We start from the raw sequence: 14,899 nt of genomic DNA, 5'->3' as shown, positions 1-14,899 counted from the left end.
GGGATTTTCACAGAACTGACCAAGGAGTGCAACAGTGCACGTCTTGGCAACAGACATGACTTTGTAGTGCAGACACCCATCAGAACTTCACCCTAACAGAAAATTCCTTAGCATATCAAGTCTTACTTTAAGGAATTTCTTGTTTCTATTTTTCTATTTTGTTTCAGTAGCATAGGAAGGATGCACATTTGAAATGAACAGAAATCCTTTAAAATATTTTTAAAACCCCTTTATTAATAAATGTAACATTTTTTCCATTTATTTAAACTTGTAGAAGAATACATGATACATTCCAAATATGCAGCCAAGGAAAAAACTGAAAAAGAATATTAGAAATAAATAATTCAAGTCTGTAATAGCCAAATATTTTCTCAGAAATTCTGTAAACAGATTGTGATTGGGACCTCTCAGGAAGTACTGCGTCTTAAAATGTAAGGTTTCAAGACATAAAATCCTGGAAAAATTGAAGTATGGTTCTCAGAAAACCACCTCTCTTAAATATCCACATTCTATACTTTGTATAAGCCTGCATTAATATGCTAAACAAATAAGCCTTAAAATTAAGTGAACAGAAATGGAAATGCTGATAGTAAGTGCCTCCCTGTGGCTTTCAGCCATTTAATTATAGTAGCTTGCTGTGCAACAGCATGCAAGGTTCCTCAAGGCAACAAATCTTTTAAATAATACAATGTCCTTAACTCCATAGAAAGCAAAATAAAAGAGAGACTATCTGACATAACCTTTCTGAGAACACCATGATTGCAAATAGATGAGTAACACGGAAAAAGGGATGAACCCCTTCCCTATGTTCAATTGTTCCCAGGAGCAAACAAGAACTCCCTTGAAAGAGACACACGCTTGGGCAGAATGTGAGCTTCAGTCAGTACGTATTCTAACACAGCCTCTGAAGAGGTGATCATTTTACTTGACAGCAGAAGCATGTTTCCAGATATCTAACCCAGAGCAAGGAGAATTTAACAAAGAACAGCTGAAATCCACATCTATACTGAAGCTTCCTGCAATAGACCTGAGGTGACAAAAGCATGTTGCCTATGAATCCTTCCCTCCCTCTTCATTCCTCCATTCCCCAAACTTCACAACGCATTCTTAACTCTGTGTTCCCAGTGATTAAATCTCAGGTTACTAAGTAATATTCGTATAAATCTCAAAGCACTTACTTTGTGCTGCAAAGTAATCAGCTACATAAAATCTTTTCTAAAGGACCTCTGCATGAATTCTACCACATTGTTTTCATTGTTGGGCAATAATGATTTAGATGCAAAATAGTCATGAAATGGTAGTACATTCACTGAGCCTTTTAAAAAAGCATTTTTAAGACAGTTTTTAAAAAACAGAACGAGAAGGGAAGGTTTGCAGATCAAGTCTGTTTTAACTTACCTGGGTAAGAGTAAGGAAAAACTTTTCAATATTGGATATACAATATAATACTGGTGTAAGGAGGAGGAAAATCAACTTCCTTGAAAAGCTACTGAATTAGGAGGTTTTTTTGCAAGCCACAGCTCCTTGTCTCCCTCTTAAATTCTCAGTGTATTATTTAATCATTTCAGCAACACAAATCTGGAGAATTTACAGGAGAGTCAAAACAATCACAACTAAGAAACTGTTAGTTCATAGAAAAGGAATGCTTAGTTTCCTCCCAATAGATTCATAAAGAGGTCCAAAATAATATTGCAAGAGATGCAAACTACTAGGCCACTTGTTGTATTTGTGTCTGTCTCAGTAATTTGTGTCTGTCTCAGTACTTTGATACCACAGATCACAGCAGCTTTCCTGCCAGTACACAATATATTGATGAGGCATTCTTTGCTATTGAGTTGTAAGCAAACTATGAAAAACTATGAAAAAAAAACCAGTCCAGGCCAGAACTGTCACAACTCACCCTTTTTTGGTTTAACTGTATTGACAATGTCAATGACAGTTGCTCAATGTCAATGTCAATACAATTGCTCTCTACAACTACCTGAAAGGAGGCTGTAGCGAGGTGGGGGTTGGTCTCTTCTCCCAAGTAACAAGCAACAGGACGAGAGGAAACAGCCTCAAGCTGCGCCAGGGGAAGTTTAGGTTTGATACTAGGAAAAAATTCTTCACTGAAAGGGTAGTCAGGCATTGGAACAGGCTGCCCAGGGAAGTGGTTGAGTCTCCATCCCTGGAGGTATTTAAAAGAAGGGTAGATGTGGTGCTTGAGGACATGGTTTAGATGGACTTGGCAGTGCTAGGTTAACGGTTGGACTCGATGATCTTAAGGGTCTTTTCCAACCTTAACGATTCTATGATTCTATGATTAAAATAAGAAACAGAAATCTTCAGATACAACTTTTCAACAAAATTAACCATGCCAGTTTGTTAAACAGAAGCATCCTCATGTCCTGTGTCCTCTTACATTGCATATACCACATTTGGACTTGTGCATCATGGGCAGAATGGTTAACTAATAACAGTATTTCCAGCGATATCTGAGGCAGAAGCAGCACTTCTGAGTTTCCCATCTCAGGTTACAGTACAGGTGCTTTTTCTGTTAGCCATTTTCTAATTGTAATTTAGTCACTTGCGATGAAGTACAATGTCAAGTGAAAATGACACAACTGAGAGTATAACTAGACCTTGACTAATACCATTCAATACATAATCACCAGCTATACATTCACTCTTTCTTTGCTTCAAGAAAAAGCTACTACAAGCTATTCTACTGTCTCTTAAAACGTGAACAGATTTCACTGCAAGCATGAGTAAGTCCCAAATCAATAATCTAAAATCTGCAAGTTATTCCACTTGAATTAATTACCTGCATAAGAAACATAATACTCCATTCATTCCATTCACATTCACTCAATATTACTGAATATTGAAATATTAAATCATTTTTTTGGCCAACAGTATTTGAATTTGGGATTTTTTTTATGATACACACTTCTTCACTTTGCACATCATATGCTTGTAACTCAAGGCTTTATTTTCTTTATCTGACTACTTCTTTCAGAGGTAAACAGTGACATTTAAAAACAGAAGTGACTTCTCAAAACTCAGAAGTATAGCAAACACAGTCATTTGGAAAAAACAACACATAAATCTATTCACCTATGCAATAGCAGCCTCTGACAACTGCTTTGAGAAAGCTGTTAGTGCAGAAGACATTTTCCCATAGCTCTGAAAAAGCTTACTTCAGTGACAGCAAAGTTGAAAACTGTCTCACTATCTTACAGACAAATTCTAATGAAAAATTTTGATTCCCCTGTAAAATACCTCCTTTTTAAACTTCAGCAAATTGTACTGAACTTCTCAGATCACTTACCTAGCCAGTTCTTTAACAAATTGTTAACGCAAACTACAGCAGAATATACTGAATAATTAATTTCCAGAGTTCACCTTTATTAAAAACAAGGTTTTTGTTGTGAGAACAAATAATCTCTCACTTGTAGCTTGAAAGCCTAAAATAGGATCATTGGCTTCCAGGGTTGCTACTAGCTGCTTAGCAACCTGTCCTACTTGTCTTCCTTCCTTCCTGTTGTAGAGAACTGTGGATAGAGGAGTCGGCTGACGATAGATGAAAACTCGCCGCAAGCACTCACAAAGAGCAGCATAGGAATAATCTGGAGCACAAGCCATGAACTTCTTGTCTTGCTTTGATGCTTGGACATAACCTGCATAGCCCAAAAAGAAGTAGAAGGGAGAAGTAATACATTGGTTTCAACAGCACTCTGTCTAAGACAAAATCAACCTTATCTTAAACAATTATATGCAATTAGTAACAAAAGAGAAAGAAAGAAAGATATACGTTGTTATTAAATAAGCCAATGGTTTCTGAAGGTATGCATTAACCAATTTAATATCAACGTAGAATTCTTCTGTACATCTTTCTAACTGGCATTTTTGATGTGCATCTATGTATAGCTAGATACTGTTCCCACATCATCTAGACCCTCTCCACCTCACAAGGTCTTCCATTTTCTCAGCAGGATCATAAGGCACGGATACACATCTTGGCCCAATATTAGTAGTCTAAACAGAATAACCCTCTTCCCTCCCCTCATCCCCCATTTTGTACTTACATTTACAATTTGAGATTTCTGAGTCTACCTAATCTTGAACAGACACTTGTCTTCTATTTAGAACTGACTGAAAAAAACGCAAGTTACTTTTCAACACACTGTAATCTTTGTTAATATTCACTGAGAAGGAAAGATCTTCCTTTTCCTCTTCCATTACAGAACTCGATTAGTAAACAGACTTAGTTCAGACTGATTTCCCTTCACACTTTTGTAGAGACTTGAGAATCTTTGCAAAGTGATCTACCATCTTTCTGAAAGGTTATTTGCTTCACTTCCATTGAACAATGCATGGCAATGGTTATCACTGAAAGGCAGCACCTCTGAGAACAGCAAGCATGCTAGAGTTTACTTCTTTTGTCTCTCCCTCTCACAGGATAGAGGTCAAAGTACTTGTACTGGGGCTGGCTGGGATGGAGTTAATTTTCTTCACAGCAGACCGCAAGGTGCTGTGTTTTGAATTTGTGACTAAACCAGTGTTGATACCACATGATTTTTTGGCTATTGCTGAGCAGTGCCTGCACATTGTCATGGCTTTCCACTTTTCCAACTCTGCCTGCCCCCAGTAGGCTGGGGGTGCACAAGAAGCTGGGAGGGGACACAGCCAGGACAGCTGACCCCAACTGACCAAAGCCCATGAGCTTTCTTGCTTTTGCTCTTCCAGTTCTCTCCCCTGTCCCGCTGCGGGCAAGGAGCAGGAATGGGAAGAGAGCAAGCAGCTGTGCAGTGCTTAGGTGCCCAGCAGGGCTAACCCGCAATAGTACCATCACACTTTAACAGGGCATTTCCATGCCTTGAGGGGGTTTTGTTTTTTTTTTTTAAATGTTAACCATAAGACTTCTAAATTTACAAATGCTTGCTGCTGTCCTCAAAACATGATCTCCGTTCAAATCCAGCTTGACAGTTTTCACCACAAAACAATTAGGAACTATATAGCTAGACTGTCAATTTACATGATTACTGTACTGGGAAATGTTAGGACAGCCAGAAAAACTTTCCAAGTGTAAGTTCATTAATTTAATTCATATATTTAAACACTGGCACTATAAGCAGGATAGCCTTGCAGGTAAAAGAAGCTTTTGAGCCAGGGGATTTGTATTTAAATGGGATTTCCCAGAAAGGAAATTGTGGGCTCTTTATTTTTTAAAAAAAACCAATCTAAAAAATGTCACTGTCCTCTATTTTTCTGGTTTATAGCTACAACCCTGTTAGGAGCAAGGGTTTTATACAGCAAGACTAATGAGTAGTCAGTGAAAGACACAGGTTTCTTCAGCAAACTGTGGTAAGTTAAAAAAAAAAAATTAATTTTCAATCATCATCTTTGTACAGCTTGTTAAAAACTAATTCCAAAATTTCAAGCAGAGGCAGAAGGAAATAGGGCTACTACTATTGCTTTGGTCAATATGACTACTGTAGGTTTTGGAAAACTAGCCTTTTAATCTAGAAAACACTAATTTTTACTACTAGGTCTTGCAAAGTACTTCTAAATTTGGTTGTAGATAAACAAGCTGATGACTTACATCACCTCTGGCACACAAAAGGTGAACTAGATTAGTACAGAAGTGTAAACGTCAAGATAATATTGTAAAATGACAGTACAATAAGGAGAAAGAAGTAGAGGAACAATGTTGGTTTTTATCACCTTAAGCACAAAAAGCTCAAAGATATCATAATTTCCTTCCTGTTATTTTCAAAACAATAGAAACACATTCTTAAAACAGTACTACAAAGTCAGCATAGAAACCTGAAACTAATACTAATTTGAAAAAAAATCTTAATCCTTATAATCTGTTTTTTCCCAGCATAATGAAATTTGAAATGAGTAAACAAAGAACAAATTGTGAAATTAATCTCTTTTGTTCGAGGATTTGTTAAGATGCTTATAGCTTAATTTGATCTTAAGTTAAAATAACAGGCTATTAAAAAAATTACTTATATTAAAAAACTAAATAAATTGCAAAAGCTCAGAACAAAAACAATTATGTGTTACGGTAACTTACGTGAGCTCTATAAAACAGCTAATATCTTCCCTTTCATTTTGGACCCAGCCTGAGAGCGGTGTGGTCAAAAAAATGTATTTGGGGGAAGAAGGGAATAAATTGTCACACTCATGGCATTACTGAAGGAATGGGTCTAGAGACCACTTAGAGAACACGAAGACTATAGTTGTCACAGCAGAAGTAAACTCTGGACCAGATTAATTTTCATGAAAACTGATTTATATGTTTCTTACTTTATAGGTATAATACTGGGCTATGTGGACCATCCTATTTGATCTGATATGGAAATTCTTACTGTTGCATCCATATTTTTCAAAGTACTTTCTTCTTCTGAGCTTTAGGATTCTGCTTCCAACAGTGGGTAAAAACAAATTCTTATTCCTGATTGCAAGAACACAGCAATAACTAACGATTCTTCACAATCACATTTTCTACTTTTCTGGCAGTCTGTAATTTCAGAACAGTCAGGGGCTTCTTAAGCCAGAGCTGGCATGGTTATGCTCTTGATTGATTTTTCCTGTCATGATGATTTTTTTTTTTTTTTTTCAAATTCATGAAAAATTTCCATGTCCACAAAGTTTTGCCGTAGAGGTTTCCACAGCTTAAATGAGCATAAGTGAAGTATTTCTTTTAGCTTCTTTTGAACCTACTATGTACCAGCATCATTTGATGCTCCTAGTTCTTACAACAGAAGAACAGTGAACAATCATGTCCAATTCTTTGGACTTGTCACCTGGGATAACGAGACAGGAGAAATCTAAAGGTCACTTATTAAAACATCTTACCATAAGCATATATATACCTAGACATGTCATCAATGAACTGCAGCTGTTCCTCCGATGATTTCTGTATGAGTGTTAATGTGCTAATTGTGCTTTTAAGTCTTTAATTTGAGTTCACTTATCCAAGGAAGTCTCCTTTTTATTTTGCAGTACTGTGCTCGCATCCTGTATATGGTCTGAAAAGGCTTATTTTCTTCCCAAGGCATAAATATTTTATTTCTTATGCTCTAATACTTCTAAAACGAAGCTAGCATGCTGCTATCTACCTAATTATAGTACCTTTCAATTCGAATTTAATTAAGTGAAATATCAACAGAAGCCATACTAAGAGTATTCAGGTAGAAAAGTCTCAGATAGAGGAGTGTGACACAGAAGTTAATTTCCTACCTAAAGCATTAAAAGTTGCAATGTGTTCCCACATGTTCTCTGGTTGGTCTGAGTGGGGCTGCCAGAGAAGAGCATCAACATCATGCCTCAGGCAGAAGCATGGCATTTCTCTGGGATCCACAACAACTGAGAAAAGATACTGGTTGCTTCCAAGATTAATCTGAAAACAAAACAAAGAAATAGAAAATATTGATTCAAAGCATAAATAGCAGATTCTGTCACACATACTGCCAAAGTTAGATGATCAACAGCTTCACGTTTGTTAGTTGACAAAATGTTTGAGTACATTATGCTGCATCGCACTGATAAACAGCTCAATACACTACAGGTAGCTAATACATCTCAAGCAGATGCAATTAAGTTTCTTGGGATAGTATTTAGGGAAACGTTGTGTCCACTACACAAGCAAATGGGAATGTGTTTTGTGTAGAGATGGTTTTCTAGGATAGAGGATCCTAACCTACAACTTCTGATGTTAGGAAAAGATCGTCTCTAAGTAATCACGTCAGGTTTTCTGCAGTGCCAACAGGGAAGGAAATGCTGTCCCTCTGCAGTAAGCACTGGAACAAGGATTAGTTAAAATACTAAAATTACGAAATGTCATCAATTTTTTATTTACTCACAATCAAATAATTACTAAATTTCAGATTAGCACACTCTTCATCAAATATGTCTAGATGGCCAAAAACATTCAATAACCGCTTCTATTCACCAGGAATGACCAATCACATAAGAAAGACAAGACAGGCATATCCTGCTACCTGCATAAACAATAGTAAGAATAAAAAATAAAATACCACATATTTTGAGTTTTCTATGTAAGGCCTTCTAAAGGAAGTTAATAGCAATACTTTTAATGTAGCACTATGATTAGGAAATGCTCAAAGAGGAAAGAACAATCTGTTCCCTTAAGGTCTATCAAGAAAGAATGCTCAGGAATTTCTGTTTGTACTCAGAGCTGATCTACATCATTCATGTTACCAGATGAACAAATACATTTGAACTATTTTTTATATCCAGAAGCTATGTCTGCAACAGCATCATGCAGGATGACACCTTAAAACATGGTACGATATATTACTCCTCAGTGAGCATTTCAGATGCTGACATTCATTGACTAATCATTCTCAAAACAGTCATCACAGCACTCTTTTTATTACATATATTGTGGCAATAACTATGAACTGCAAGCCTTTTATGCAATCATTGTACAAATGTCACAGGATGGAATCTCTGTCTTGAAGACCTTAATTTAATCTCATAAGATCCAGTGGACAGAAACAACAGCTATTGAGACCCAGAAATTTGTTTACTCGAAGTTATACAGTCTATGGCAGAACTAATATAATTATTTCCGCTGATTAAGTTCAAGTCTAATGGCTCAACTTCCAAACAGCCTTCTATTACTATGCCATCCAACAGGCATACAAATTCTTCAGTTGTATTAAAACTACAAAAGAGGTGAAATAATCCTCAGTCTCCATTAGGGCCAGATGCAATCACAAAATGAGGGTTACTAATTTTCTAAGCAACTTAAGAGGCAAAGAAACACTAATAAAGATAACGTCAAGAGCTCCACTAATAAGGTGCCTTAAGGAGAACAAAGCAGAAAACAGAAGGCGGGTCTTGTATTGGTGCAATGTGCTGAGCAAAACAGAAAGTATGAAGTCCTAGTCCCCCAAACTTCTTAACATCTGAAAAAGGTAAGAAGTCAGCAGAGGTCAGGCAGACGACACCGACAGAAGTGAATGGAACAGACTTCCAAGGAGCACAGGAAAAATAGGCAGAATGAATGAGAAATAACTTGAGAAAGGGAACAAGTTGAGACTTCTCATATGTTCAGCTCAGGACTCACTCCACGGGCCCCTATTGCATGCTCACAGTGGCACATGCTTTTCACACCTGGGAAAAAGTGAATCACGGGGATTGTGCATCAGACACACTGGTGTGATGACACTCCACAGGGTCATGGACAATCAGTTAGAGTATGATTTGACCAGAAGAACCTCCTAGAAGGCCCAGCCTCCTTGGCTGTTTTTCATCAATGTGACCTCTGTTTTGCTGTTGGACAGCTAACCTCCCCAAAAGTCATCGTTGTTGCTTCTACTTCATTACCCCATCTCCCAGGTAAGAAAAGCAAGTTGTTCCTGGAGTACCAGAAGGAAATGAAGCTTGGCTTCCTACAGACTGGAATTACATTTCCCTAAGCTTCTCTTCCCCAGAAATCCTTGTAGATGTCATCTGATCTCATTTTTAAGCTCTTTCCTCCCATAATCCCCGTCTGCTTTGTTGAATATGAGGTAGCATAGTTTAGGACTAATCCTGAACTTTGGCTGTGCTTACAGGCCAAACAGCTGCTGCCTTTTAAACTGGATATGGCCTGAGTTACTGTGGTGGGTTTGACTTTGGCTGACTGCCAGACACCCACCCAGCTGCTCTAATAAGATGAAAAAGCTTGTGGTTTGAGATAAAGACAGGGAGATCACTTACCAATTCTACCATCAGAAACAGACTTTACTTGGGGAAAATTAATTTAATTTATCACCAATTAAAAATAAAGTAGGATGATGAGAAACAAAGATTAAAAAAACCCCTTCCCCACACCCTTTCCCAGCTCAATTTCATTCCTTTATTCCTGACTGCTCTACCTCCCCTGCTACCAGAGTGGTGCAGGGAGATGGGGAATGGGGGCTGGGGTCAGTCCATAACACTTCCTCTCTGCTGCTCCTTCCTCCTCACGCTGTTCCCCTGCTCCAGCATGGGATCTCTCCCACAGGATACAGTCCTTCATGAACTGCTCCAACATGGGTCCTTCCCATGGGCTGCAGTTTTTAAAGAACTGCTCCAGCATGAATCCTTCCCGAGGGGTACAGTCCTTCAGGAATGGACTGCTCCAGCATGGGTCTTCCATGGGCCACAGTTCCTACCAGAAAACCTGCCTCCTGCATGTGCTCCTCTCCACAGGCCACAGCTCCTGCCATGAGCTTGCTTCTGTGTGGGCTCTCCACTGGCTGCAACTTCCTCCAGGGCACGTCCACCTGCTGTGGTGTGGGGTCCTCCACAGAATGCTGCATCGATATCTGCTCCACCACAGTCCTCCATGAGCTGCAGGGGGACAACCTGCCTCACCATGGTCTTCTCTATGGGCTGCAGGGGAATCTTCTCTGGCACCTGGAACACCTCCTCCCCCCCCCGTCCTTCTCTGACCTTGGTGTTTGCAGTGCTGTTGCTCTCACATTTTTCTCACTCCTCCTTCTCACTGCTGCTGCACAGCATTTTTTACCCTTTCTTAAATATGTTTTCTCTGAGGGGCCACCAGCATCCCTGATGGGTTCAGCTGTGTCCTACAGTGGGTTCACTGGAGCTGTCTGGAACCAGCTGTGTCTGGCACTGGGTAGCCCCAGCCTCTTCTTGCAGAGGCCACCCCTGCAGCCCCCCAGCTGCCAACACCTGGGTATGAACACCCAATACAGCTCTACAAGCTGAGGCACCATGTACAGGTGTCTCCCCTTACTTATTGTATCTCAGCTGACAGAAGTTATGCATCTTTGAAATGGATAACAGCCAGAGCACTCTTCTCATCCACAGCTTACTTCATTATGCATCAGTCCTTTAGCTAAGGGAGAGGGTCAGACTCTGAGGAATCAACTCTAATGAAATTTCTTTGAACTGAGGAACTAGTTTCACAGACAATAAAAAAACTGCACAAATTTTTATGACACCACTGTAAAATCCCAACACTAGCACAAAATTAGCTTTGAAGTCACCAACGATCACCATTTTCAGCCAAAGGTACAACAGTATAGAAATCAAATTATTTACATAAGACAAGAAGTAAACTTTACAGCACCCAGCACTGAGTAATTTGCAGATGTCTTTCAACAGCAGCTACACATATTTTTAAGGGTCAAGCACTTAGTGTTTTGTAAATCCCTCATCTAGTAAAGCACAGAGCAAAATTTAAAAAAATGTATTCTTTTAGAAGTACTATGTCAGGAATGTGATAGTTTTATAAACATCAAGATTTTGGTTCTAATAAACATCTGTAGTTAAGTAAAAAAACCCACAAAACACGCAATATGCAATTTAAATCTACGTGTCCTAAAAATAATGTTATTACCTATGTGATAAGTACAAGTGTCATGTTACGTTAATTTTTACACCACAAACAGTTTTGAACAGACTAAAGGAATTAAGTTTTTTTCCCAGGTTTCAGTAAGTTTGTGGAATATGTAGAGAAATATTTTACATGTACAGAACCTCAAAGTAATTCTGAACTTTGATTACTTTTTTCCCCCCGAAGTAATTTACAGTGTTTTGAAAAACTCAATAACTGTTATTTAAGCTGGGTTAGTTGCCTATTTTACATGCAACAGAGATCACTTGGACAAACAGTCCAAATGAAAAAAAAAATTTTATGAGTGTTATCAGAACACGAGAAACTCAACTGTAATAAAGCATCATTCAAACCTGAAGCAGTTATTCAGGCAAAGCATCCAGACCCAGAAAAGCTCCTGAGGAAGACCTTGCCTCTTCTCTGTCACCACTAGAGCATCTCCACTCCAATGGACATGCACATGCCTCCCACACTCTCACAGCTCAGATGCAAGCACGATGTGGTGAACAGAGTTAAATCCAGTTGGCAGCCAGTCACAAGTGGTGTTCCCCAGTTCTGCAGTTCTGTTTAATATCTTTATCAATGATCTGGATGAGGGAATTGAGTGCACCCTCAGTAAGTTTGCGGATGACACCAAGTTGGTCAGGAGTGTTGATCTGTTGGAGGGCAGGAAAGCCCTGCAGAGGGACCTGGACAGGCTGGATTGATGGGACGAGGCCAACTGTATGAGGTTCAACAAGGCTAAGTGCCAGGTCCTGCACTTGGGTCACAACAACCCCATGCGACGCTACAGGCTTGGGGAGGAGTGGCTGGAGAGCTGCCTGGTGGAAAAGGACCTGGGGGTGTTGGTCGACAGCCCCCTGAACATGAGCCAGCAGTGTGCTCAGGTGGCCAAGAGGGCCAATGGCATCCTGGCTTGTATCAGGAATAGTGTGGCCAGCAGGATTAAGGAGGTGATTGTCCCCGTCCTCAGCACTGGTGAGGCCGTACCTCGAGTACTGTGTTCAGTTTTGAGCCCTTCACTACAAGAAGGACATCGAGGTGCTGGAGCGTGTCCAAAGAAGGGCAATGAAGCTGGCGAAGGGTCTAGAGCACAAGTCTTATGAGGAGTGGCTGAGGGAGCTGGGGTTGTTTAGCCTGGAGAAAAGGAGGCTGAGGGGAGACCTTATTGCTCTCTACAACTACCTGGAAGGAGGTTGTAGACAGGTGGGGGTCGGTCTCTTCTCCCAAGTAACAAGTGATAGGACGAGAGGCAACAGCCTCAAGCTGCGCCAGGGGAGGTTTAGGTTGGATATTAGAAAAAACCTCTTCAACGAAGGGGTAGTCAGGCGTTGGAACAGGCTGCCCAGGGAAGTGGTTGAGTCTCCATCCCTGGAGGTATTTAAAAGATGGGTAGATGTGGTGCTTGGGGATATGGTTTAGTGGTGCACTTGGCAGTGCTAGGTTAACAGTTGGACTTGATCTTAAAGGTCTTTTCCAACCAAAATGATTCTATGATTCGATGTATTTCACAGAATGACATGCAGTTGTAGTTAACAGAGGTCATTCTGGCACCTACTGAGAAGACAGATTCATCCTTCTATATAGGCATACAAGCAAGGGAAGAGTGATCTTGTATGTCAGCTAGTAGAAAATGAACGGAAACAACGGTTGTTGTTTCCATAATCCACCTATCAACCAAAAAAAGTCTCCTGCCACAAATCAACTGTTCTCTGAGACTACCTACTGCAATTAGGTATTCAAAACCTAGGCTTACATAGTCCATTTCCTATTTTCTCCTTGCTCCACAAATCACTGAGAATATTCTCTTCTTTTGCATCTAAAACCAAGCAGCGTCTCTTCCCTTAAGCCATCCCAATTTTGCTAAGTATTGGGATGCCTGGGTTAGTCCACTGCAAGCACACAGCGCCACTTTGTACTTCAGGCACCTTTCAGCATTTTTTCAACTACTAATTTTTGTGCATTTTGTCATACATGCCTGCAACTGGTTTAAGCAGGATGCATAATAGAGAACTCAAGCATATGGTAGTATACATATTTATCTACATAACACAGAGAAGGCAAACTTCACGCTGTAAATGCTACTGCAAGCAGTTCCAAAAACAAGGTAGTGTTTTTAGGTAGCCCATACTGCACCTGACAAAGCGCCCCCCCTCCACAGCAAAAAATGTTGTCCATCATGCATCTCTAGTTTCGGATGGCTTGGAAACACAACACACTGGAGGTTAGGCCACCGTTAACCTAACTTAAAGAATTTATATTAATAAAGCAAATATTTCTCCATAGTAGAAACTGAATAACTGCATCTGAGCTAGAGAAGACAAATGTCATTTTGCCATACAAGAACAGGACAGTATAGCAATATATTTGACAGAGATTGCTGGTTGTCAAACCTATTTATTTCAGCTGGATTATTGCCATTGAAATGCACTAGAAAATGTCAAGAAAAATAGAATCAAGTCTCTTTACAGAACAGATATCATTACATCATCTATGTTTTATATCCTTAAATTACAACTTAAGGTGGGAAATGTTCCTATATAAATATTTCATGGTCTTAAATTCTCTAAGATCCTGGACACACATTTCACAAAGTTCTCTCCAACTTAATAGCAAAGTCATTGGGGCACGAACTTCTTATTCTTCAGAGCAAGAAGCAGTAGTTTAAGCTAAGTTATTCATAACTTTATCCAGTCTGGTCTTGAAAACCTCAAGGGCGGAGGCGGCACAACCTTACTAGGCAGCCCAATCCATGCTACAACCATTGTGTAAAAGTTTTTCCTTCCACCCAGTTTGAAACTCTTGTTTCTACTTATGCCTGCTGTCTCTTGTTCTCTTACCACGCATCACTGAACAGCTAAAATCCATTTGAACTGAGTTGCTATAAAATGTCCTCCTACCAATTACTGATTTTATCTTCTGACAAATGCTGCCTATCACACTGTATCCACAAAACAGACGCCTTTCTTGGTGGAGCATGCTAGCCTTTAAAATTAATCTTTTTTTTCTTTGGCAGCACAGATGCATTTACAGGCATATATATACATACATATATATATACACACATACAGACATATACATATGTATCTGTACTGCAAAAGGAAAAAAGATGTAGTTTTTTTTTTTAAAAAGAACAAACCAAGATCTGTAAGACACAGACTTAAGACTTCTTCTAGAGCTTTTCTGAGGAAATGGGAAATTATTAACTGATTCAAAATCTTATCCTGTAACTATAACATTTTCTGTACGAAACAGGTTTTCCTATATGTACTTTGCGTGACACAAGGTAGTGATGAGGTACAATACCAATGTTTATTACAAGCTTAGTAGAGACATCTTGAAAAAACAAAACAAAACAAAACAAAACCTGAAAAAACCCCAAGATGACAACTTAATCTGTGATGCTTTCATGCGATTATTTTGTTTCCCCCTTTAGCCAATGGACCAGATCAAGTCCTAACTTACTGTTAGTCAAGGTTGCTTACAACTCAGATCAAGCCTCCTATTTCAGCATTTTGCTTACAATCTGTTATTTCCAGTGTGATTGAC

At 39.3% G+C, this 14,899-nt stretch overlaps 1 protein-coding gene across 3 annotated transcripts in view; it reads right to left on the bottom strand.

Annotated features, from left to right (window-relative positions):
• Nucleotides 1–273: 273 nt before the first annotated feature.
• The window catches only part of NUDCD1 (NudC domain containing 1), a 54,305-nt gene continuing 39,679 nt past the window's right edge, over nucleotides 274–14,899 (bottom strand). For all 3 annotated transcript variants that reach the window (XM_082323267.1, XM_082323268.1, XM_082323269.1), the window contains 2 exons: nucleotides 7,234–7,393; nucleotides 274–3,659 (listed from right to left, as the gene is read on the bottom strand). In XM_082323267.1, coding sequence (XP_082179393.1) covers nucleotides 3,367–3,659; nucleotides 7,234–7,393 — 453 coding nt within the window. In that variant the 3' untranslated portion in view covers nucleotides 274–3,366. The remainder of the gene's footprint in view (nucleotides 3,660–7,233; nucleotides 7,394–14,899) is intronic.

The sequence above is a fragment of the Platalea leucorodia genome (assembly GCF_965183815.1).
Source record: "Platalea leucorodia genome assembly, chromosome: 1".
NCBI classification, from domain to species: Eukaryota; Metazoa; Chordata; class Aves; order Pelecaniformes; family Threskiornithidae; genus Platalea; species Platalea leucorodia.
This window is presented reverse-complemented; position numbering and strand designations above follow the sequence as displayed.